Raw genomic sequence first — 26,151 nt, 5'->3', positions numbered from 1 at the left:
AAACAAAAACAAAAAACGCTAAATTCCATTGCAATGGTCTCCATTACAGCAGAGCTGACCAGGCTGCCCTCACATGGCAGATCAAGGCAGCTTCCTTCATTCATCTAGCTGATTATCTCAAGGTATTTTGTGGCTTTTTGCTCAGTAAAATCCAGACCCACAAGCATGCACATACATGAAATGTTTGTTAATTCAAACTTTACTATAAATATGAGAACAGTGGAAATGATGATGCACAAGATGATCATACAAACACACCAGTGAACCACAAGTCCTGGAGAGAAGTGGGAAAGGCAGCAGGGCGGCCCCTCTCCCTGCCCCACAGGGCAGTACCACAACAGTCCTCCAAAAAGGGCAGGAAAGCATCATCGGCTGGAACGGGGGCTTTAAAGGGAAGCTCTTCTTAGAACCCAAATGCACGTGCTTTGCAGAACAGCTTAGGGTGGCAGGACTTGTGACCTGTTTCCCTGGGTTGTAATGGTAAACCTGTCCCGTGATAGGAACAGCTGTCTGCTCAAAACCATTTCTGAAAAAAAGTTGGTTGGGAGACTAAAGAGGAAAAAGAATTGAGGCCCCCCCCGCCCCAAATCTGTACGGGTGGGAATAGGGGCCGTCAGGGATTAGAAATCATTCCCTTGGTGGAAAAGCAATGAATAGGCCCTGAGGTCGGTTCTGGGAGAGAAAACACCTCAATTTCCTTTTATTTGAGAGACACAAAGCATGTTTCCCGAAGGTCTTCCCTGCTTCCACACAACCTGGGGAGGCTGAGGCTACTGATCTCTAATTCTGCTTCGGGGTCCGCTGTGGATCTCTCACACCTGTCCAGGGTGCTTGCTGGTGCAGACCCTGTCCCGGTCCGAGTCCAGGGAAAAGGACAGCTGTGGAAGGGTCAGACAGGCCTGCAAGAATTTTTCAATTCATAGCTGGAGGGTTGCTGAGGGGAGGGTATTCTGAAAGATACCACCCCCCTCCCCAAAGTCCACGAGGAGAGAGGCTTCCTTCTCTGACTCAGGAAGGGGAGGGGCTCTCGATGTTGCCACGCTGCACTCGGTCTGGCACTTCCTCCTCCTTCTGCTCCAAATCAAAGTTCTGTGGACAAGGTTGCAGGTGAGGCCTGGCCTGGGTCTGCCCCGCATAGTTCTGATACTTCTAGGGGGCGCATGCACGATGAGCATGCATTGCCTGCAAGGGCCAGCAGGAGCCACTCTACTGGGTTATGTTCTGCATCTCTCTGCAGAGGAGCTTTATCCCGTCCAACATTTCCACCTGACCTACCTCAAGCTCCTGCAAAACCTCATCCATGAAGTCCCGGGAGTTGTGTTTGTAAGACACAGCTAATCGAATCGCATCATTGAAGAGCTGGGGGTAGGTGGAGGTGGCGGGAAAGAAGACATGGCACTGGGTCCCAGTGCCCTGTCCCCGTCCTATGTCCACACAACATTCCACCCCTAAAGTAAGCACGGTCACCCCTCAATTCACCTTCTCCCAACCAATATACTTTTCCCCACCAAGCCCAGGCCCATCACCTCCCCTACTGTCAAAACAAACCATGACCCCTTTCTATCACCACTTGCTCTGGATTGCCCACTCATGGCCCCTGCAGCAAGGCCTGTCCTCTCCCTGCAGCCAACCCTTCTCTTTGCGGCTTCCTTGGTCCCTTGACCACTTGGCCTTTCCTAACCTCTGCAGTCCACCATTACCTTCACGACATTGGTACCATCAGCCGCTGAGACAAAGTACAGGGGAAGGGAGAACTTCCTGGCAAAATTGAAGCTCTTTTGGGTCATCTTTATGTCTGCTGTAGAGAGAAGGTAGGACATTGGACTGTCCATCAAGGGAAAGGGAGAGGGTTTTGCAGAGTGGGTCACTAGAGACCATTCCAGAAAGTGGGACAGGCAGGGGCAATCAGGGGACATGTCCTAGAAAGAGTTCATTTAATAGGGATCTGTGTCTTGGGAAGAGGGAAGACTGGCTCAGTTGGCATCTTTACTGGAAAGAAACTGACGGCAAGCAAACAAGGGCTGTACTTTGGGAAGGAGGACAGATCACTGAAGGTTTACTGTCCCAGGAATGGAGGAGGAAATGTGTGGTGGTGGGGCCCCCATGGAGTGTGGACACCCAGATGCAGGGATGGCCCCACCATCAATTTTATTGGCCACCACGATGCATGGGATCTCTGGCCTGAACTCCCGAAGCTCTGTATACCAAGTGCTCAGGTTCTTGTAGGTTACTTTCCTCTGCACATCAAACACCTGCAATGAACAGAGGAAGGAAAATAACTCAGGTGCGTGTCTGCACACCACCCACACCTGACACACACAAGCAGGTGAGAGGCCCTGTGCCTGCCCTTCTCAGGGAAGCCCCCAGAACCTCTGGATCCAAAAGCGCCCTTTAAAATGTTTATTCCTTTTTTGTTATCTTGCCACCTAATCCTGTGTACCTATTTTAACCAAGATGTATCATTGTACTAACCAACACAGTCTGTTGCAAACTGTAAATTTTTTGGTTTCTTCTTAGTCTATTATTTTTATTGCTTAAACTTTGTCTGGAAATTCCTTTGTGCGGTGCCTGGGTGGCTCAGTCGGTTGAGCGTCTGACTCTCGGTTTGGGGAGTCTGCTTGAGATTCTCTTCCTCTTCCTCTGCCCTTCCCCTCTCCACCGCACACACATGCTCTCTCTTTCAAAAATAAATAAGTCTTTTTTAAAAATTCCTTTGTAATAATTTCAAATGCCTCTAAAATTTCCCTGTAGTTACTATTAATGTGTTTTTAAAAATAAAGATTTTACTTATTTTAGAGGGAGAGAGACAAATAATGCAAGCAGGGGGCGGGGGGGAAGAGAGAAACTCAAGCAGACTCCTTGCTGAGCACAAGCCTGACACGGGGCTCGATCCCGTGACCCTGAGATCAGGACCTGAGCTGAAATCAAGATCAAATGCTCAACGGACTGAGCCACCCGGGTACCCACTATTGGTGTACTTTTAATTTTAAATTTTTGTTTGATCTCTTGTTCATTTTGTATTTTAAACCTCTTAAGCCATTCTTATCTATTATTATTATCTGGAGGTGGTTTGACATCTTTATTGCTTTGGAGGTGGGGGGCAGGTGCTCAGGAGCTCTTGATGGGGCGGGCCGGCTTCCTCCTCACCATCACGGGCTTTGGGCTGTGCAGGATGGCACTGACTCTGCAAGTGGCAGCCATGCGCAGATCTGGTTGGTACTTGTTCTTGCAGAACATGTGCCTGGTGCTGCTGAGGGTGGCCCGGGCATTCTTGTTGATGGTGGTCTGCATGTAGGAGGTGGCAGGTTTTTACTGGACGGATCTGTGCTTCACGACCACCACTACACCTCTGTCTTCAGCCACTGGCTCCACGCCCAGAGTCTTGAGGTGAATTGGACCCTTGAAGGGAAGGAGTTGTGAGCCCTCAGTGCTCTGTGTCTGCTTGTTCCTTTTGATCAGGAAGCTGGAGCGGTTCTGCATGACCGCCCACTGCACTTGCGTGCACATGGCAGCAGCCCCTCTCACAACAGTGGCTGGAGTTGGAAAGACTAGCTTTTATTATTTTGTAGCTTGTAATTTGATTAACATTTTAAATTTATAGTTTTTACCTATTTTAAAATATTAGCAATAAGCATGAGCACTGCAGACTTGCTCTAAGGGCAGGGGAGGCCAGAAGTCCTGAGATGCTTGGAATTACTGCGGCAGGGATGGGGTCCCTCAAACCCCTGGCAGGAGCGCCTCAAAGGCCAGCCTCTGGGATGGACTCACAGGCCCAAACTGCCCCAGCACAACCGTGGATCGAGGTGGACAACCCTGTAACTTGCCGGAATGGCTGCTCTTCCTTCTGAACCATCCAGCCCTTCATGGGAGCAAATGGACCTCACCCAGTGCCAGGGGATTGCCCTGCATGGCAGTGGGCGAGGGTCAGCAGCTGTTACAGCTGAGGCAACAGGAGGTCCACCTGGGAGGCTCCTCCACAGTACACCGAGGCCCCATTTCAACAAATGACCATGTTGTCTGGAATCCCCAATAAAGACTTCTTATAAAGCACAGTTGTAATGAATCCTCTGGAATCCGCTCAACACCAGGCTGCCCCCTGTGATCGCCATCAGTCACCTGTCATCCATGTCTGTCTGGTTTCCTGAGCTACCTCTCCTTGTTTCCAGAGCTGAGGAAGACAGGGCAGGGATGAGGAGCATCCCCGTCAGGGTTTCAAAGTGCAGCTCCCTCTGGGACTCTCAGATCCCCATATGGTCACCACAAGACTGTGTTCTAGACAGCACAGAGGAGAGCGGCTGGTTTGGGAGCCTGTCAGAGTGGGTGGCTCCTATCAGGGAAGGACCGCATTTGCCTCTCAGACACCATGCCCGAATCTGAGGCCTTGGATGTGCTCCACCCCCTGGATGGGGATTCCTCATCCAGCCCCACTTGAAGAGAAGCTCACCCGGGCATATTCTCACTCAGAAACCTCCCCAGGCTGCCCTGATCCCCTCTCCCCCAGTACCCAGCCTTGGTGAGGAGGGCTCAGCACTACTGGGTCACCCCTCAAGCTTGCCCAGAGCCTTTGTCCACTGCCCAGCTGGTTTCCTACCATGATGCAAGCGTGGGCCTTGTGGTAGTAGGAGGCGTGCATGCTCTGGAACCGCTCCTGGCCTGCTGTGTCCCAAAAGTCTGCAACATGAACACAACTCTGACTGTGTGACACGGCTGGAGGGCAGAGAGACCCGGACACCCTGAGCGTCTCTGTGCAGATCTGTGTGTGCAGAAACACAACATGTGGGGAGGACAGGGAGGAACAAGGAGCACGCAGCTCGCATGTGTGCGTCATCAGGACACACGCACCTGGGTGTGCCATGGGACGTCTGTGTACATGTGCGTGCATAGGAGTGGGTAAGAGGGAAACACATGGCCAGGCCAGGAGGAAGGAGAATGCAGACAGGAAGTCCCAAAAGGGAGAAGATAGGTTTCCCCATTCTCCCGCCCACAAGATGCAGGGCCCTCCAAGGTCGAAACGAGGCTGACTTCCCACGTGTGTTGACCACAGATGGCAGACACTGCCAGGCAGGATGTGTGGCCTAGCCAAGCAGGAGGTAGTGACATCACAGAAAGTCAAAACCTTTTGTGGAAGATAACACTCAGACCACAATTGTTATTTCTTTACACTGACTAAATTAGAATACCAGGTCAGAGAGCTGGAAATGAGGCCTTGTGCGCCTCCTCCCCCCTTCCCTGGGCTCCGGGCTCCCAGGCTCCTTCCTACCGCCCCTACTCTCTGCTGGGGGTCTCACTTCCTTCCTGTCTGACTCTCTCTCACGGACTTCTCTCCCCTCCCCTCCCCTCCCCCTAGAGAGTCCATGGCCCGGCCTTGTGCTGCTCACCCACAAGGACAGTCTTGCCGTCCACCGTGGCCATGTGCTTGTACAGGGTCAGGGCGTACGTGGACAGCTGCTGTGGCTGACTGCATTCAGGTTAAGGAACAGAGATGAACAAAAGGAAGGCAGGGAAGGTGCTTGGGGTGGGGGCACTGGTGTGATGAAACTGGCCTTCTCTTTTTCTTTCTGGAGTTCTTCGTATTTTAAATGGAATGAATCTTGCAGAGGATCAGCCTCAAAGATCACTGGCACAAACTCCATGGAAAGGCGAGAGGCAGGAGAAGCTGGGGTGTGTTCTGGACCTCTAAGTACCAGGGACAACACGGAATGGAATTTTACAGAGAAGCCGTCATCAACAGCATCATGTAGTTGGAAAATGCAACCGTGGGTGTCCCAGTCCCTTTACGGATGGGGCTCTTGCAGGCCAGAGAGGAAACCCAGCCTTAAGCAGCACGTGACCATTCCAGGGAAAAAAGCCTCCAGAAGCCAGACAGCTGACAAGCTGTTTATGAACTGCCTGTGTGTGAAACACTGACAAAAAGCCTGGGGAATGAGACTTCCTGAAGCTGCAAGGTGCAGAGAGCTTTAACCAGCAAGCCGAGGGAAAGGGGTGGGGGGAGGCAGGCAGGCGGGCGGGCGTGAAGGAGCACGTGGTATGAGGTGAAGCAAGATATACTCAGACTGCACCTTGCTCGGGGGGAGGGCAAGGCCCACACGGCCCAGAGCAGGGAGTGGTGTCACTCCAGAGTTCTTTCCTGCCATGGTTCTCCGTGGATTCACCTGGGAAGCTTTTTTAAAACCATCCCGGTTGCCAGGGAGTGTCTCACTGCAAACCCAGACAATGTGGACAATCCATGGGAGGAGGGAGTGGGTCCTGTTTTACAAAGTTTGTTCATACCAGAGAACTGTAAAATGTTAGCCCAAGTTTTGAGGTCACAGAGGTTACCAGAGCTAGTAAGAAGGAGGAGGTGGAGTTTGAATCCAGGCATATGACTAGGTGCTATTAGCCATTCTACTGTCTTCCTGATAGAAAGCAAATGCAAATATAAGTAAGCTCCAAAATACGCAGCATCGATGATGTGTGCTGCCAGCTGGTAAGAAACAAGCATGAATGAAACCTGTGTGTTCACTCACCTATCCCTCCTCCCTGGACCACTGGAATGAAGGGGTGAACAGTGAGGTTGCGTTGGCATGAGGGGGGAAGGACCACAGGAACACAGAACACCGCAAACCTTGAAGGATACAATCCGTCCATGAGAAACCTCTCCATAAGTCTGTAAGGACAGTGTGCAAGGTGGTCAGGTACATCCTCTAACCTCCCCTCCTCCTTGCCACACGGCATCACCCCTGTCCAGGCTGATAACCTAGGGCCACCTGTGGCTCCCCTCCTCCATTCACTCCACAGCCACAGAGTTTCCTTTTAGGACAATGCCCAGGAACTGCCCACCTACCCTCTTCCTGACTCCCCTTAAGTTCCTGGCACCCCTGAGCTCTAACACTGATCCAGCCCCCACAGCCACTTTGCCTGAGGGCAGGGACTCCACCTTACTCCTTTTCGGGCACCATAACAGCTGGTCACTAATATTAGTTGAAGAAATAAAGACCTGTTTTTGGAGCTCTGCCGTATATCTACACTGGAGAAGTCTGTGTGAACCATAAACTCAATAAATCTATAAGTGAGTTTCTTTAACCCACTAACCGTGTCCCTGCTCCTGAATTATCTAGTTAGTGGCATTACCCCATTCTCCAAGCCTGGAACCTGGAATCAGCATTACTAGCCCCTCATAACAAAACAGCCTATGTTACTACACCTGTATACAGCAGTCCATGGGAGGCTCCCAGACCCACTGTTTCTGCCTCCACATGGTGCTGACGAACACAATCACCCCTGCTTCTTCACGGAAAACTGAAGCCAGGAAGGTTGTGCCTTTCACCCAAAAACCATTTCCCTAATATTCTGCAGGTCCTTCAGGGCTTTGCTCAAATGTCACCTGAGCAATGAGACTTTCCCTGATGATCTTATTTGTAACAGGCAAGTTCTGCCTCACCTTGTACTCTATCTCTACCTGAGGGCAATCACAACAGAAATATTCAGTATTTTACTTATTGACAGTCTATTCCTCTCAACTAGAATGGGATGCCCATGAAAGCAGTTTATGGAATTTTAGTTTATTGCTGCCTAGGACAAAAAACATTTGGACTATAACCACCATGCAAACACCACAGGAAAAACTGTAGCCTTAGTGGGGAGCTTAGACTTCTACCTCAACAACATTACCAAGCTGCACTGGGGTCAAAGGAGGCCAAACAGGGAGCTGGAACTTTCTACCCTACCAGACGGCAGTGAGACCCCTGCCCCACTGCATGGTGCCAGTGGAGGCCACAAGTGCTGCCTCTCTCCCTTCTGCTGGAGCAATGCCACAGGAAGCCAGCTAAAACAGAAGGGTTAAGTAAGATCCAGAGTCTCATAACAGGATAGTCAAAATGTCCAAGTGTCAACCAAAAATCATTTATTGTATTAAGAATCAGGAAGATCTCAAAATGAATGAAAAAAGACAACCAATAGAAGTTTTTAAAGCAGCTGTCGTAAGTGAGCAAGTAGGGAGTGCCTGAGTGGCACAGTCGGGCCGATTCTTGGTTTCGGCTCTGGTTGTGATCTCAGGGTCCTGACATCAAGCCCTGCACTGGGCTCTGTGCTTAGCACTCAGCACAGAGTCTGCTTGGAGTTTCTCTCTTCCTCTCTCTCTGCCCCACCCCGTGTACACATGCTCTCTAATAAATAAATACATAAATCTTTTAAAAAAATAAAGAAATGAATAACTACAATGTGCTTGAAATAAATGAAAATACAGAAAATTTCAATAATGGGCCAATTCCTAAGACCACAAATAAGCAAAACTAACCTAATATGAAACAGATCATTGAATAGCCCTAGCACCATAAATCTTTAAGCCCAGATGGCTTCAGGGTAGAATTCTACCAAACAGTGTAAGAATTAATACCAATTTTGTACACCTCTTCCAGAGAAGAGAAGAAGAGGGAATTCATTTTATGAAGTCAGTTTATCCTGACACCAAAACCTATCAAAGACAGGACAGAAAAAGGGAAACAGCACCGCAGACCACTATCCTCCCTGAGTGTAGACACACAGCATTTACAACCACTATCCTCCATGAATGCAGACACACAGCATTTACAACCAATATCCTCCCTGAGTGTAGACACACAGCATTTACAACCACTATCCTCCATGAGTGTAGACACACAGCATTTAGAGACTAGTATCCTCCATGAGTGTAGACACACAGCGTTTACAGACCAATTCCTCCATGAGTGTAGACACACAGCATTTACAGACCAATATCCTCCATGAGTGTAGACACACAGCATTTACAGACCAATATCCTCCATGAGTGTAGACACACAGCATTTACAGACCAATTCCTCCATGAGTGTAGATATAGATCACTTACAACCAATATCCTCCATGAGTGTAGACACACAGCATTTACAGACCAATTCCTCCATGAGTGTAGACACAGATCATTTACAACCAATATCCTCCATGAGTGTAGACACACAGCATTTACAGACCAATTCCTCCATGAGTGTAGATACAGATCACTTACAACCAATATCCTCCATGAGTGTAGACACACAGCATTTACAGACCAATATCCTCCATGAGTGTAGACACACAGCATTTACAGACCAATATCCTCCATGAGTGTAGACACACAGCATTTACAGACCAATATCCTCCATGAGTGTAGACACACAGCATTTACAGACCAATATCCTCCATGAGTGTAGACACACAGCATTTACAACATATTAGCAAACAGAACTTGGGAGCATATAAGAGAAGTTGTACACCATGACCAAGTATGATTTACTTTAGGGGTGCAAGGCTAGTTCAATATTTGAAAATCAATCAGTGTAGTCTACCATATTACCTGGCTAAAGAAGAAAAAATCGCAGGATCATGTCAATCAATGGAGAAAATACATCTGAAAAATGTAACACCCATTCACGATAAAACCAACCAACCAACCAACCAACAGGGAATAGAGGGGAACTAGTACGCTGAAAAGTACCAAATACTGGTGAAAAATATTAAAGAAGATCTGAATAAATGGAGAGACATACCATGTTTATGGACTGGAAAACTCAGTATAAAAATGATGTCAATTCTCCTAAAAGTTATATAGAGGTGTAATGCAATGCCTACTAAAATTCCAGCAAGATGTTTTACAGGTATTGTCAAGATTATGAAAAATTTATGTAGACAGGCAAAGGAATTAGAAAAGCCAAAACAAACTTGAAAAAAAGTGGGAGGAATCATTCTACCCAATTTTAAGACTTACTATGGCTCCCTTAGTCAAGACTGTGTGGTGCTCGCAGAGGGACAGACACATAGACGAATGGAAGAAAAGAAAGAATCCGGAAACAGCCTCACAGAAGTAGGGCCAACCGATTTTTAACAAAGGTGCAAAAGCAACTCAATGGAGGAATGACAGACTTTTCAACAAATGATGCCAATGGAATATCTTTAAGGAAAAAAATAACGCTTTACTCTACACCCTCACACCCTAAACAAAAGTTAGTTCAAAACCGATCACAGACTTAAGTATAAAATGTAAAAATGTAAAACTTTCAGAAGAAAACGTAGGAAAAAGATGCTTTGGAGCCAGGGCTTGGAGAAGACCAGAGTCCATGATTTTGGTAACACTAAAAGCATGATCCGTAAAAGAAACAAGTGGCAAACTGGACTTCATGGAAAGTAAAACCTTCTGCTTTATGAGAAAGCCTGTTATGACAGTGGGAAGACAAGCTCTAGATGGGAAGAACATGTCTGCAAATAGCACATTGAACAAAGACCAGTTCCTGGGAAAGTAAAGAATTACCAAAACTCTATAGTTAAAAAAAGCTCATTTAGAAAATGCACAAAAGACATGAAGAGACATTTAACCAAAGAGGAATGTACACATGGCAAATAAGGCCAGGAGAAGGTGTTCCACACCACCAAGCACCAGGGAAATAGAAACTGAGACCATGATGAGCTATCATTACATGCCTGTCACAACGGCTAGGATAAAAAATAGCAACAACACTAAATGTTGGCAAGGGTGTAGGAAAACCACGTCTTTCATACATTGCTGGTGGGAAAACAGACATTCTAGAAAAAATCTGAGTCTCTTAAATGGAACATATACTCACTGTATGATTAAGCCATGAAATGAAAACTCATGTCCATACAAAAACCTACACATGTGTTCACAGCAGTTTCATGTATAATAGCCAAGACCCAGAATCAACCAAAATGTCACTTAACAGGTGACTGGAGCAGTCTAGAAAACCATACCGTGACCGTCTACACCATGGAATAATACTCAGCAACAAAAAGGAACAAGGTATTGATAGTGCAACAACCTGGATGGGTCTTAAAGGGTATTACTCTGTGGAGTTTTGTATAATTCCATTTATACAATGTTGTCAAGATGATATGATTATAGGGGCGCCTGGGTGGCTCAGTTGTTAAGCGTCTGCCTTCGGCTCAGGTCATGATCCCAGGGTCCTGGGGTCGAGCCCCGCATCGGGCTCTGCTTCGGGCTCCCTGCTCGACGGAGAGCCTGCTTCTCCCTCTCCCACTCCCCCTGCTTGTGTTCCCTCTCTCGCTGTGTTTCTCTCTGTCAAATACATAAATCTTTAAAAAAAAAATGACATGATTATAGAGATGCAGAAAAGATTGGTGGTTACAGGGGTCAGTGGTGGTGGGAAGTGAGGTGGGGTGGGTGTGACTAGAAACAGGTAGCATGACCAAAGTTTTGTATCTTGATTCCAACGATGGTTACAGAAACCTACACATGTGATAAAATGACACAGAATTATACATGCACTAAGCCAATGCTAAAGTCCTGATTTTGATGTTGTTCTATAGTTACCTAAGACATTATCACTGGGGCAGCTCGTGAAGGGTGCACAAGCCTTCTCTGTACTCTTTTTGCAACATCCTGTGAATCTCTATTATTTCAAAATGAAAAGTTAAGAAAAAAAAAAGCAAACAAAAACCACACAGACAGGGAGAAGATATATGCAATGCCGACAACTGACAAGAATTAATACACAGAAAATATAAATGGCTCTGAGAAGAGAACACACAAACAACCTGTGTACTAAGAATATGAACAGATGAATGGATAACAAATATATAAAAAGATGCTTAATGTTTTAATGTAATGACTTAATCATTTTATTACAAATTAAAACAGAATGAAGTAGCATTCACAGCCCTATAGACTGGCAAAATTCAGAAAGTCACATGACACCAGATGTTGGGGATTTTATGGAGCAACAGAAACTCTTATATCGTCCTGGCAGGAGTGCACACGTAACATAACTATTTTGGAGAGCAATATGGGTATCTTAAAGTTTGAGCTAACCCTAAAAGTAGTCAATTTCCGCACAGGCCTAAGTGTGTACCCAAGATGGTAGGCACAAAAATATTCACTGCGGTATCGTGTTTAATATCATAAAAATGATAACATCATAAATGTTCTTCAAAAGAATAGACAAGTAATTTTAGTATAAACTAGTTAAATTTACTGAGCGCTTACCACGTGCCAGACACTATGCTAGGTACCATCACATAACACTGAACTAAACAGATGAAGATCCCTATCTTCATGGAGCTTACATTGTAGCAGATGAAGACAGACACTAAATAAGCCCTTAAAATATATGCAGCCACACGGGTGGTCATGGCATTTAGAACAAAGGCATCACTATGATTCAATGGGGTCGAGAACTGTTTCATCAATTAATGGTGTCCAAGCAACTGAATATGCTTGGGAAAAAAATGAACCTTGAGGCCGTTAACCAAATGGTGGAGTAGGAAGTTCTAGGAGGTCAACCCCCAACTGATATAGCCAGTAAACCGGAAAAATTAATCAGAATCAACTGTTTCTGCACTCTGGAACCTGACTGGACACACAGCAAGCAGGAGAGCACTACGTGAAAGCAGAGAGCTGGTCCCAGGTGGAAGAGTGACACAGGCCAAGCAGCTGCCACCACCCATCCCTCGGGCCTGCTGCGCTGACCTCGTGACCTAGGCTCGAGGAACCAGGCTAGGGCCAGGGGTGGTGGTAGAAAGACTGCCCTCAAAAAGTCTGGGTTGCATATTTTGCACATTTAGGTCTCAGCTCTCTCAGGCTTCAGGGTTCCCTTGCTGGCATCTGTCAGAGATTTCAAGAGCTAGGAACACCTTTGCTTTTCCTTCCTTTTTTGGAGCCAGAAACTTAAGGAAATCTCTGTCAGGTCACTGTGGTCTGACCCCAGATAAGAGAACAGAAACATCAGCGACCACACACACAACAAGGGATACACACTTCGCAAAAATAGTTTGGAAAAGTTACAAACAGATGACTCTAGCCCCAAACAAGCAGAAATCAGGAATCCCTGCGGAGTGGGAGAACCTGATTTCTAAAGTTACCACGTTAAGATACTCAGAATGCCTAATTCTCATTAAAAAAAAAAAAAAAAAGGCCAAAGCAAACAAAGAAATGAGAAGATACGGCCCATTCTCGTGAAACGAAGAATTGGACAGAAACAATCCCAGAAGAAATACAGACATTGGAATTATCTTAAATGTGCTCACAGAGCTAAAGGAATTTATGGACAAAGAATTAAAGGAAATCAGGAAATGATATATGAACAAAATGAGAATATTAATAAAAAGACGGAAATTATGAAAAGGAACCCACAAAACCTCTGGAGCTGAAAAGCACATTAAATAAAAAAAACAAAACAAAACCCTCACTAGAGGGTTCCAACAACATACTTGAGCAGGCAGAAGAAAGGATCAACAGACTTGAGATAAGGCAATTGAAATTACCCAGTTGGAGAGGGGAAAAAAAAAAGAATGAAAATGAACAGGGCCGGGGCGCCTGGGTGGCTCAGTCATTAAGCAACTGCCTTTGGCTCAGGTCATGATCCCAGGGTCCTGGGATTGAGCCCCGCATCGGACTCCCTCCTCCGTGGGAAGCCTGTTTCTCCCTCTCCCATTCCCCTGCTTGTGTTCCCTCCTTTGCTGTGTCTCTGTCAACTAAATAAATAAAATCTTAAAAAAAAAAAAAGAAAAACTTAAAAAAAAAAAAGAAAATGAACAGGGCCTAAGGAACGTGTGAGACAACATAAAGCATACTGCCATATGCATCATAAAGAAAAGAGAGAGATGTGAAAAAATAATGCCTAAAAACTTCCCAAACCTGGGGTATCTGGATGGCTCAGTCGATTGGGAATCCAACTCTTGATTTCAGCTCAGGTCATGATCTCAGGGTTATGAGATCGAGCCCTGCATCAGTCTCTGTGCTCAGCACAGAGTCTGCTGTCCCTTTCCCTCCCCCTCTGCCCCTTTCCCTGTCTACATGCACACACATGCTTGCACAGGCTCTCTCTCTCAAATAAATGTTTAAAAACAAAACAAAACCAAAAAACCCAAAAAAATTTCCCAAACTTGATGCAAGACGTGAGTACACACACCTAGCAAGCTTAATAAACTCCAAGCAGGATAAACCCAGAGGTCCACACTGAGATAGATTACAGGCAAACTGGTGAAACCTAAAGATAAAATCCTTGATAAGACAAACAGCCACTTTCTCATCAGACACCACTAAATTCAGAGGGCAGTGGGATGACATATTTTAAAAGCTGTCAACCGGGATTTCTACATCTAGCAAACGATCCTTCAAGAATGAAGTTAAGATATTCCCAGATAAACAGCTGACAAGCCTAACCCTAACCCTAACCAGTGGACCTGCCCTATAAGAAATGCTAAAGTGAGTCTCTTTTAGATTAAAATGAAAGGACACTAGATGGTGATGTGAAGCTGTATGAAGAAATAAAGATTTTCAGTAAAGGTAGCTACATAGGTAAACATAAAAGCCAGTATTCTTGTACTTTTGGTTTGTAACTCCCCTTTTTCCTATATGATTTAAAAGGCAAATACATAAAACAATAATTATAAATCTATGTTAACGAGCACTTAATGTATAAAGATGCAGTCTGCGCCGAGACAACGCAAAGTGTGGGATGGAGATATCTAGGAGCAGAGTGTTTGTGTGCTGTTACGACAAATTGGCATTATTCAAATGGTTGTTATAAGTTTAAGATGTTAATTGTTATCTCAAAGGTAACCACTAAGAAACAATTAAAGAATTATACAAAAAAGGAAGAAGAGAATCAAAATAGCATACTTCAAAAAAATAAAAAAACAAATAGGCAGTAGTGAAATACTTGAGGAAAAAAAGACACAGAAAACAAATAGATAAATGGCAGAAATAAGTCCTTCTTTACTGATAATTTAAGTATCGTTGTTTCAAATGTCAATGGATCCCGTTAGCAGTGAGAGACTGGCAGAATACATTAAAATACATGATCCATCACAAAAAGACTGAAAATAAGAGGAAGGTAATCCATGCAAACAGTATCCAAAAAGAAGCTGGGGCAGCTCTAGTACAGTCAGACAGAACATACCTTCAGTCACAAGTTATGAGAGAAAGAAGGATACTACACATTGATAAAAGTTCCAACCTAGCAAGAATATATAAACGTTATATATATACACGTACCTGAAACAGAGTCCCAAAAGAAAGGAAGGAAACACTGACACAAGCCAAGGGGGCTGTAGTTGGCTGAGATTTCCAATCGCACTGTCAGTAATGGGCAGAACGACTGAGATAGACCAGCAAGGAAACCAAGGACTTGTACAACACTACAGCCAGTCCAACCTAACAGATGTACAGAGAACACCGTCCCTGAAAGCAGCAGAGTGCACATTCTTCTCAAGTGCACATAGGTGAGAGCATAAAGTCAATAAAATTAAAAAGACTGAGATCAGAGAAAGTATCTTTTCCAAGAAGATGGAATGACACCAGAAATGCCCAACAGAAGGAAAACCAGAAAATTCACAACTGTGTGGAAATTAAACAACACAGTATCAAGCAACCAATGGGTCGGGGCGCCTGGGTGGCTCAGTCATTAAGCGTCTGCCTTCAACTCAGGTCATGTTCCCAGGGTCCTGGGATTGAGTCCCGCATCGGGTTCTCTGCTCGCGCTGGGCTCCCTGCTCAGCGGGAAGCCTGCTTCTCCTCTCCTACTCCCCTTCTTTGACCAATGGGTCAAAAAAGAAATCACAAGGACAATTAGAAAATGCCTTGAGGTGAATGGAAATGAAAACACAGCTAACCAAAACTTAAGGATGAAACCAAAGATGTGCCGAGAGCAAATATTATAGCTATAAGCACATACCTTAAAAATGAAGAAAGATCTCAAATCAGTAGCAGGTACTTAACGTACTAGACAGAAAAGCGCAAACTAAATATGAGCTTGTGAGAGGGAGGTAGTAATGAAGATTTCAGTGGAGATAAATAAGAGGCTAGAAAGACAAGGGAGAACACCAATGGAAAAAAATTAGCTCTCTGAAAAGATCAACAAATCAACAAACCTCTAGCTAGGCCAAGGGAAGAGAGAGAAGACACAAATGATCAAAATCAGAACTGAAATTGGACACTAACATCAATTTTGCAGAAACAAAAAGCATTATAAGAGAATACCATGAACAACTGTATACCAACAAACTGGATAATCTAGATGAAATACACACATTTCTATAAATATGCAAACTACGAAACAGATTTAAGAAGTAGAAGAAAATGTGAATAGACCAATACCAAGTAAGGAGTAATCAAAAACCTGCCATAAAGAGGGTGCCTGGGTGGCTCAGTTGGTTAAGCGACTGCCTTCGGCTCAGGTCATGGTCCTGGAGTCCCAGGATCGAGTCCCAGGATTGAGTCCCGCATCAGGCTCCCTGCTCAGCGGGGAGTCTGCTTCTCCCTCTGACCCTCTTCCCTTTCGTACTCTCTCTCTCTCTCTCAAAAAAAAAAAAAAAAAAAAAACCACACCAAAAAACCCCACAAAAAACAAACAAACAAAGAAACCTCCCATAAAGAAAAGCCCAGGACTGGGTAGCTTCACTGGAGAGTTCTACCAAGCATTTAATGAACTAACACCAATACTTCTCAAACTTGTCCAAAAAACTGAAGGAGGGGACATTTCCTAATTCTTTCTATGAAGCCAACATTACCTTGATTCCAAAGGCAGACAATGCCGTACAAGAAAACTCTATCTCCAAATACAGATGTCAAAATCTTCAACACAATAATAGCAAACCAAAATCATATTAAAAGGGCTATACACCAAGGGAGATTTCTCTTGGGATTTAAGGGTGGTTCCATTTAAGGAAATTAATCACTCACATCATATTGATAGACAGAAAACCCTATATATTTATCTCAATAAATGCACAGAAAGCATTTAACAAAACCGACACCATCCCATGACAAAAACACTCAATGAATTAGCAATAGAAGGTAATTTCCTCAACGGGATAAAGGCCATATATGAAAAAACACAATTAACCTCATACTCAATTGTAAAAGAATGAAAGCCTGCTCCTCAGGTATCTGACAAGCATGACAATCTTGCTGACAACGAGTCTGGACATTCAGGTAAGAACCTGACCTTAGGATGCCCGCTCCAAGTTCCCACTTTGCTTTTCCCTGGCACCTTTTAAAATCACCACTTAGGGGGCATGCCTGGCTGGCTCAATCAGCAGAGCATGTGACTCTTAATCTCAGGGTTGTGAGTTCAAGTCCCATGCTGGGCACGGAGCCCACTTCAAAGAAATATGTAAATTAAAAATAAATAAATAAATAACCACTTCAATTTGAGCCAGTAAACAGTTAGTGACCCCTACCCCAAGCACCCTGTACTGCTCACTTGTGACCCAGGATGGAGGGCTGCTCGTCCCCTGACTCATTTCACTCCCACTTCTGGGATTTGTTAAGTAATAAATCTTGGGACTTTACTTCCTTTGTGGGGTATACTGAGAGTGCACCTTCAGTCAAAATAACCCCAGGGTTTTCACTTCTCCCAAGTGGGCACTCAGATGCTGAGGGAAACTACCTGCTGACTCTGCGTGGGTGGCTTATGTCCCTCATCCATCAAGGACCTGAATATTCTTAATTCAATACACTAGCTACAAGAAGCTCTCAACACAAGCACCTAGGCAAGAAAAGCAAATAAAAGGCATCCAAATTGCAAAGATGGAAGTAAAATTATTTCTCTTCAAAGATAACATAATTTTATACATAGAAAACTCTAAAGAATCCACAAAAAAAGTAATAGAGCTAATAAATTCAGTGGAGTTGCAAGATATAAAATCCACACACAAAAATAAATTGTATTTCTATACACTGGTAATGAGCAATATGAAAAGGAAATTTAACCAAGAAGACATAGCACTTGTACACTGCTGAAAGAAATTAAACAAGACCGAAATAAATGGAAAGACATCAGTGTTCGTGGATTTGAAGGCTTACTGTTTCAAGGTAGATAACTTTACCCAAAGCAATTAACAGATTCAATGCAATCTGTATCCAAATCCCAATGACATTTTTGCAAAAAAAAAAAAAAAAAAAAAAGAACACATCCCAAAATTCATATGGAATTTCAAGGGATCCCAAGTAGCCAAAACAATCCTGTGAAAGAACAACGAAACTGAGGAACTCACATTTCCCTGAGGTCAAAACTTCATCAAAGCTACAATGATCAAAACAGTATGCTACTGGGCATAAATATGGACATAGAGACCAACTGAATTTTTGCTCGGAAAGAAGCGCTCACATATATGGTTGATTGATTTCTGAGAAGGGTGCCAAAGACCATTCAATGGGAAAAGAAGAGGCGTTTAAATGGTGCTGGGAAAACTGGATATTCCCATGTCAAAGAATGAAGGTGGGCCCTTTCCCTCACACCATATATAAAAGTTAACTCAAAATGGATCAAAGACCTAAACTTAAGAGCTGAAAGTATAAAATTTTAGAAGAAAATATAGGATCAAATCTTCATAATTCTCCCTTAAGAACAGACACATAGACCAATGGAACAGAATAGAAAGCCCAGAAATAAGCCTACACATATATGGTCAAGTATTTGACCATGGAGCCAAGAATACACAATGGAGAAAGGATGGTCTCTTCAATAAAAGGTGCTAAGAAAAATAGAAATCCAAACACAAAAGAATGAAACTCTATCTCTATCTTACACCATTCACCTAAAATTAACTCAAAATGAGTTAAAGACTTTTTTCAAACTGCGAAATGATCACCAAAATAAGCCTAGTTAACGTCCATCACCACACATACCTACAGAATTTTTTTTTTGTGATGAGAACTTCCAGATTACTCTCTTAATAAGCTTTCAGATGTGCAGTACAGTGCTATTAACTATAGTCACCAGGTCACACATTACATCCCTATGACTTGTTTATTTTAAACTGGAAGTTTGTACCTTTTGGCCCCCTTCACCCCCACCCCTACCCACCACCTCTGGCAGCCACCAATCTGTTTTATCTATGAACTTCCATCTTCTATTTTTCTGTATTTATTTTTTAAGATTCCACATACATGTAAGATCATGTAGTATTTGTCTTTCTCTGACTTACTTCACTTAGAATAATGCCCTCAAGATCCATCCATGTTGTCGCAAATGGCGAGATTCCCTTCTTTTTAAATGGTTGAGTGATATTCCATGGCACAGAGAAATGGGAGGTGTTGGTCAAAGGGTACACTTGTAGTTATAAGGTGGGTAAGTTCTGAGGATCTAGTGTACAGCATGGTGACTACAACTAACAGTACTGCATCATATACTTGAAAGCTGCTAAGAGAGTAAATCTTCAGCGTTTTTACCACACACCAAAAAAAGATAGCTATGTGAAGTGATGGATGTGTTAACAAACCTTATTGTGGCAATCATTTTGCAATACATGTTTGTTAAATCATCACGTTGTACACCATGACAATCTTAAATACCAAGTACATCTCAAAAATTTAATTTTTTAACAATTTATTAAAATTAAGTGTTTCTGTTCATCAAAATACACCAGTAATAGAGTGAAAAGGCAGAGATTAGAAGAAGGTTCAGAATGTCCGAAGATATTCCTACAAGTCAATAATAAAAAGACAAACAATCCAATAAAAAGGGGCAACTGGCTTAAACAGGCATTTCACAAAGGAGGATTTCCAATGACCAATAAGCATCAGTAAGCACCAGTAAGTGAAAAGGGCCTCTTCATAATTAGTCATCATTCTAGAAAGTCTTAAATATAATCTCTATGAATCATCAACCTTGATAAATGTGCTGTCAAAATGTTTCCTTACTACTTTTTTCCCTGCTTGATCTATTGGTGATTGAGAGGAAGACCTATTCTGAGCCCGGTCAGTCATCCAGTTAGAACCTTATTCAGACTTGGTCACTCCTCGGCTCAAACCATCCCATGTTTTTGCGTTTCTTTCAGTTCCAAGCCTCCTCAGATCCCAAGGCCCGCTTCCATTTGCTCTCTCCTCACCCACTGCCTTCCCGCTGCTCCCTCTGCTCCAGCCACTGGCCAGTCCCTCTAGCTGAAATGCTCCTCCCCACGCATGGCTTGTTCCCTTGCCTTCTTCAAACCTTCGCTCAAATGACATCTTCGCAAACAGGCCTGCCCTGACCACTCTCCTTAGACTACAGCTGCACTTTCCCCCACATATTAAGGGCCAATCCTTATCTGTCTATAAATTGAATACATTCTAGCCATGATTTTATATTTCTAAGATTTCAACCGTAGCTTCCCTTGTAGAAGGATGGTAGATTCTGTTTATAATTGACAAGAAACAACATCCACATTATAAAGAAAATACACCACTTTCTTACACGGAAGTAGGAAAATCTCCCAGTGAAATTACTGCCGCCAGAGGTCCAGAGGGCTGTGCTTCGATACTGCCTTGAGAGACCATGTGCTCCTGAAGTGGAGGAGGAAGGCAGAGCTCAAGAGACTTGTCTCATCAGAGCGGGCCGTGGAAGAGTGATGGTCCCTACCCTCCTGTCCCAGAAGCATGTCCCTCTCTGGAGGCCCCGTCCCCAGGCATCCAGCCCATCTCCTCCTGGCCCTTGGGGTTAGTAAGGCACGGGACAGGGGTCAGGCTGTGTATGTCCCGCTCCCTAACCTCCCCTGTCAGCTCCAGCCTGTGCTTACACCACGTGACCCTAAGAGGGTGTGCATCTTTGCCCTCTGTGAACAACGGTGGACAGCGATCACTGAGAGAATGACACCCTAAAAGCCATCACCCAGAAAAGGCAATGCATCTGGAGCTAACCATTCTGTTTTTGAACAAAGATTTGTCTTTATTCATTTTCTTCATCAGGTCAAACTAGTGGCAGATGGGAAGATAAAACTAAGACCCACTGAAGACCTACCATGTGTCAGATCTTGGGCTAGTCACTCGGAAAACATTGTGAAGTAAGCCTTGTTATCCTTCCACCACTCCCCCCCCCCCCAAAAGGGAGGCCAGGAGCTTAAGTGATTGAGTCAGGGGGCAAACCATATCTGGAGCTAACCTCTCAACAAGTGGATAAGGAAAGGCCATGTTTTGTTATTAAGCAGAGGGAGCATCAGGGTCCAAAGAAATCTTTAAGGAAGGCAAGGCCCGAGGGGCACCTGGGTGGATCAGTCGGTAAGTATCTGCCTTCGGTTCAGGTCACGATCCCAGGGTCCTGGGATCAAGCCCTGCATCAGGCTCCCTGCTCAGCGGGGAGCCTGCTTCTCCCTCTGCCTCTCCCCCTGTTTGTGCTTTCTCTCTCTCAAATACATAAAATCTTTAAAAAAAAAAAAACCTATACACACAAAAGAAAGGCAAGGCCCAAAATAGCCTGAACCACCCCCCCCCCCCCCCCGCCCAAGGGGAAGACGGTTTCTTGAGCTGCAGAAAGAGAAGCTACAGAGGGAGTATGGGTTCCTCTCATTGCTGACCAGGGGTACAGAAAACGGGAAGAAAATGTATGGAGGACTGGCAGGGTCTCCAAATGACATGGTTATAAGTGGGCACACAGAGAGGGGCTTTTACTGATCACCTGGAGCAGGGTCTGACCCTGTTAGTACTTAGCACTTGTAAAGTGAAATGTCTATTAAAGTGGACCCAGGCTGGACAATCAGATCATGAGCTGGCCAGGTCAGAGCTCGTTACGGGAAAACATCTTGCAGTAGCATCCAACTCAGGAAGGGGGTATGTGCAGGAGTGAAGGCGGTGAGAGAGCTATGTCATTAGAACCCACCCTTAACAGAGGCTTGGGGGGCCAAAAACAAAGACACAAAGAAGAAATGGAATCAAGAAGCATGAACCTGCTGCATGAGAGAGAACAGCACCACAGAGAAAGCCTGCTGCTTCTGCCCCGCAGCCCTGCTTGTTTTCCAGATGCTGTGGCCATAGAGGCCAATGCTGTGGTATTTGAAATCCTGCTAGCCTCCCGGATTCTCACTTTTTGTTGTGGTCCTCAGTGAGGCTTGTAAGAAACCAGCACTGAACTTTGGGTTGGGCAGTGCTCAGGAAGCAGGCAGGCCACCTCGGGCCTCACTCCAAGCCCCCACGTAGTCTTTACCCTCCTGCCACTCCTGCTCCCCGTTTGCTGGGAAACGCTGCACTTGGCTGGGAAATAGGGGGTGTTCTTTACTGGGCAATCTCCCCAAACTGCAACTGTTGAGGATGGTCAAAGCAACCGTAAAACACTAAACTAGATCTGCAGTGTGTGCATATGAGGTGGGGCAGAGAGAATGTGAATTTAGAAAGATGGCCTAAAAACCAGCAAAGCCCCTGGAATGAATGGTGAAGCTTGGAGACCAGGTAGATCTGGAGCACCTAGGAGACAGGACTCAAGCAGATGTGTGGTCTACACTCCTGCTGTGAAGGCAGACAAGGACATGTGGGATCTGCCAGCACTGCAGAGTCCCCTTCAACTCACCAGGTGGGGAGTCCCAAACTGTGCACAGGGGCAGTGGAGTCAGTTAAGAGTCAGCCAATCTCCAGGCTGACCACAGTCAGTCCTCATTTCCTTCCACTCTGCTTCATCTTGGGGAGCTCCTCCAAGAAGGCACCTGTACCTCCAATCAATCTGTCATCGGTCTCCATTCCCACTCGCAGACTCTCGGCCCACATAGAACATGCAGGATCCCTCAGCTCTTACTGCCTCACCCTGGACTGCTTCAGTAGTCTCCAGGGTGAGCCGTCCCATATCTGCGGCCAAGACTCCTGGAGAAAGCTCTATTTACTCAGTCCTTATGACTTGCTCCCCCTTCCCCAACACACACAGCTGCTGTGATCCCCCTTGTTTCCCCTACACACCTGGGCTCCAGCCAAGACTACACCCTTATCACCCCTAAAGAAGCCATGCTCTTCTGTGCCACCCCGACCTGCTCTGGGCCTAGTCTTTCTTCTGTCATCTCCCAACATACTTGGACTTGCCCACAGCGCTGTCCCCTAGGCAGATGATCTTCACGTTGTCATCAGCATCGTATTTCTCTTGGTTGAGCTCACAGGGTTTGGGTTTGTCGCTGGCCATTGGCTCCTGGCCGTTCAGCCCGGGGTAGGTGTGTGCGTGTGGGGTCTTGTCACTGTCTGGGAAGATCAAGAAGAGGCTATTGTTAAAGAGATGAGAAGTTTCCTCAACCAAATCTACTTTTTCCCCTTCCTGGACAGGAGAGAGAAGTTGATGAGATAAAGGCCCAAGGACACACTTCCATCCCTCTCTATTCAGTACCAACCTGGCCGCCACTTCCTGAACTGTGGGGTTGGAAACTTGTCCCCACCCAAATCTTCTTTGGGTGGTTTACTCTATGTCATCTCCTTACGGCAACTTTGTTCAGGGCCACACCTCCCACTCCCACCTAGAAAGACTATTTGACAAGTTGTATATAGGCAAGCTTTCTCACCAATAAAACAAGACAAAAAAAAAAAAATCAATGTGAGACAGTGTTCTGTAGGCCTAAACTCTTATCGCTGAATGACAGCCCACACAGCCAAAGACATCTAATGTGCATTCCTGATCACCTGCCTCATGCCTCCACCTTCCCCTTCACTTTTCACCCTGCTGCAATCAGTAGCTGCCTCTTTCTCTCAATGTGGGCATTCTCCAGACCCTCTTCTCTAGGGTTATTTCAATCTCTAGTAGTTTCAAGTAGCTCCTAAATAGTGATGACGCCAAATCTGCACCTCCACCAACATTGTTTCCCTTGGCAGCAGACTCGGGCAATGGCCTACCAGATTTGGACTAGTAGGTTCTGCCACACAGGGACAAATAACATATGAAAAATGAATACTTAATTCTTGCCCACCCCAAACATCAGTTGGTGCCCACACCTAGGTGTGACATCATCTCTAGCTGTTTCTTTTCTCCCCACTGCCAAATACAACTTTTCAAACTGTACTAAGAACGCACAACAGCACCGATTCTGAGCCACTGGGGCACACAGAAATGATGCCTTCAGGCTTGATTCCCCATGAGCAGACCTTGTGCTGGGCTCAGAGGAAAGGAGACACAATGTTGGCAGAGTCTCCTGTGGCAAGAGCTAGGACGGGTGTGCACCCCGTCGGGGTGGAAAATGCCCACAGGACCCAGAGTTCCCTGACTGTACCGCTGCTCAGGTAGGGCTGAGCCTTGTTTACCCAGGTACCCTCATCTCATGACCCGTGCATGGCGAGTGGTAGGTGGTTGGTGAGCATAGCGAGGGGCTGCCCCTTCCATCTCCCCCTGGAGCAGAGGGACCTGTTCCAAAGCCAAACCCAGACCTAAACTCCAGGCTCAAAGACCGTCAACAGCTGGCGCTCCGCCATCCACTTCGCAAGGTCTCTTTCATTCAACCAACATCTTTTGGGCACCCGACACATCTGGGAACCAACCTTCCCCGTCAGGCTGGACTGCCCTCCCCCCACACCGCTGAATGAACCCAGCGATCCGTGCTTCTCCCGCCCGGGGCCCAAGGACGGTGGATCCCAAGGCTGGGCCTGCCACCTGAGGGAAACGAGGTACGACCCCGGACTCCCCCGGTGGGCCCGCCGGCAGCCAGCCATGTCCCCGTCGGCGCCCGTCCCCCGCCCCACCCCGCCCCGGTCCGCCCCACCCCCATCCTACTCCGCCCCAGTCCCTGTTCCGCCCCGGTCCCCGGTCCGCCCCGTCCCCCTGTTCCCGTTCCACCCCGCCCCGGTCCCGCTCCATCCCGGTCCCGCCTCGGACCCCTCGGGCCAGCCGGGTTCTCTCAGCGCCGCACTCCGCTTCCGGCTCCGTTCGCGTCCTCGCAGCTGCTACGCAACCGCACAAGGACCCGCAGGAGGGCTGCCCGGCCCGAGGCCTGAAGGACCCCTCCGGGGTACGGGCTGGCTAGCGCGGTGCCGGGAGGGAGGGCGGGAGCTGCCCGGGATGGCCCGGCCTGGGTAGGGCTGGTTGGCCGCAGGGTCGGCGGGCGTTGGGCGGGCCTCCTGCGGTGCTGAGGGGCGGGGACACGGGTAAATGCAGCTGGGTCGTGTTTCCCTTTTTGGTGTAGGAATTTGTAGTTTGTGGCCTTTTCATTTCTTCTTTTGTAAAATATTTAGAAATCCCAGGGCGCCTGGGTGGCTAAGTCTGTTAAGCCTCTGCCTTCAGCTCAGATCAGGATCTCCGGGTCCAGGGGACTGAGCCCCGCACGGGGCTCCCAGCTCAGTGGAGAGCCTGCTTCTCCCTCTCCCTCGCCCTTCCACCTGCTCACTCTCTATTTCAAATAAATAAAAATCTTAAAAAAATATTTAGACATCCCGTACTTGGAAGAAAGTTTCCTCAATTATCAGTGGCTGTAGGAAGCAAAGACTAAAAGTAAACATGAAAAGTGTAAAAACAAATTTGCATTTGGTTTGGTTGAATAACTTGCTCCTGATTGTGTCCTCATCAAGGACATGCAAGTCCTGTGCTGCATTATTTGGTTGTCACTTTCGGTTTTGTTAAATAGCCGAGGCCTTTGTAACTCTTACCACGTGCTGTCGGGCTGGGTCACTGTGTCTATGTCTGAAAATCTCTATATGAAGCACTAAAGTAGGATAAGAAATTACAGCAGCACCATTTTGATTAGTCCAAGTGTTTTCAAGGTTGGAAATAAATCTTGACTCAGTGAAAAGAAGTTGAAGACATACAGAAAACACATAGGAAATGACTGAAAGTGAGTCCTTCCTGCTCATTTACATTAGAAGTAATGAGCGGATGTCTCCAGTTAAAGGCAGAGCTTGGGTTAGGATTAGGTTTAAAAGACAAGATCCAGCTGCATGCTGTCTCCAGGAGGTTCACCTGGGACCCAGTGACACAAAGAGGGTTAAAGTGAGAGGGTGGAAAAGATCCTCCATACAGAGATTAACCAGTGGAGACGTGGTGTGCCATCCCCATATCAGACAAGATGGACCCTAAGTCAAGGCCCTTGGAAGAGGCGGGTGAGAGTGAGGGATTGTCTGGGCCGTGTTTAAGAAGAGAGACCCGGAGCCCCTTCAGGAAGTTGGTCCAAACGGGGTCTGACTGCTGTCAGTGTAAAGATGCTGCTGAGAGAGATTTTCAGGGGTGTAACCCTTTCCCCGGGAGGTGTGCAGACAGATTCCACAGACCTGTGGGCCTCAGGCTGCCTCTGCAGGCTGAAGGATCTGTGGTGTGTGTGCACAAGCTGGGCAGATCTGGGGAGCCAGGGAGCTGGAATAGGGCAGCTCTAGGGAGAGGCCCTGCCCTAGGAGCGGGCTGCACGGAGCACCTGATATCTGCCTAATTCCAAATGCACATATTCCCCCTAAAGGCCCAGCTGGAGGAAGCTGCACATCCTTGCCATTATGGGGCTCCACAGACT

The 26,151-nt window shown here is 46.2% G+C and overlaps 2 protein-coding genes across 9 annotated transcripts; both read right to left on the bottom strand.

The window, feature by feature from the left end:
* RABL2B (RAB, member of RAS oncogene family like 2B) lies at nucleotides 1-24,637 on the bottom strand. 8 transcript variants are annotated; one of them, XM_035721840.1, is made up of 9 exons: nucleotides 24,534-24,637; nucleotides 22,756-22,918; nucleotides 6,617-6,646; nucleotides 5,379-5,458; nucleotides 4,592-4,671; nucleotides 2,141-2,252; nucleotides 1,701-1,795; nucleotides 1,276-1,359; nucleotides 1-1,089 (listed from the first exon to the last, which is right to left on the bottom strand). In XM_035721840.1, the coding sequence occupies exons 2-9, from the start codon at nucleotides 22,860-22,862 to the stop codon at nucleotides 1,009-1,011; spliced, it is 669 nt and encodes a 222-aa protein (XP_035577733.1). In that variant the 5' UTR covers nucleotides 22,863-22,918; nucleotides 24,534-24,637; the 3' UTR covers nucleotides 1-1,008. The 8 variants fall into 8 exon arrangements, with proteins under 8 accessions (XP_035577733.1, XP_035577734.1, XP_035577731.1 ...); XM_027595292.2 differs by lacking the exon at nucleotides 24,534-24,637 and adding an exon at nucleotides 20,184-20,272 and having other exon boundaries at nucleotides 7-1,089; nucleotides 1,701-1,798; nucleotides 22,756-22,885; XM_035721839.1 differs by having other exon boundaries at nucleotides 10-1,089; nucleotides 1,701-1,798.
* On the bottom strand, nucleotides 3,005-4,581 carry LOC113922903 (60S ribosomal protein L28-like). The gene has a single exon (XM_035721842.1). It carries the CDS (start codon nucleotides 3,505-3,507, stop codon nucleotides 3,310-3,312), a length of 198 nt encoding a protein of 65 aa, XP_035577735.1. The 5' UTR covers nucleotides 3,508-4,581; the 3' UTR covers nucleotides 3,005-3,309.
* Nucleotides 24,638-26,151: the final 1,514 nt, after the last annotated feature.

Source organism: Zalophus californianus, chromosome 9 (genome assembly GCF_009762305.2).
Source record: "Zalophus californianus isolate mZalCal1 chromosome 9, mZalCal1.pri.v2, whole genome shotgun sequence".
Classification (NCBI taxonomy): Eukaryota; Metazoa; Chordata; class Mammalia; order Carnivora; family Otariidae; genus Zalophus; species Zalophus californianus.
This window is presented reverse-complemented; position numbering and strand designations above follow the sequence as displayed.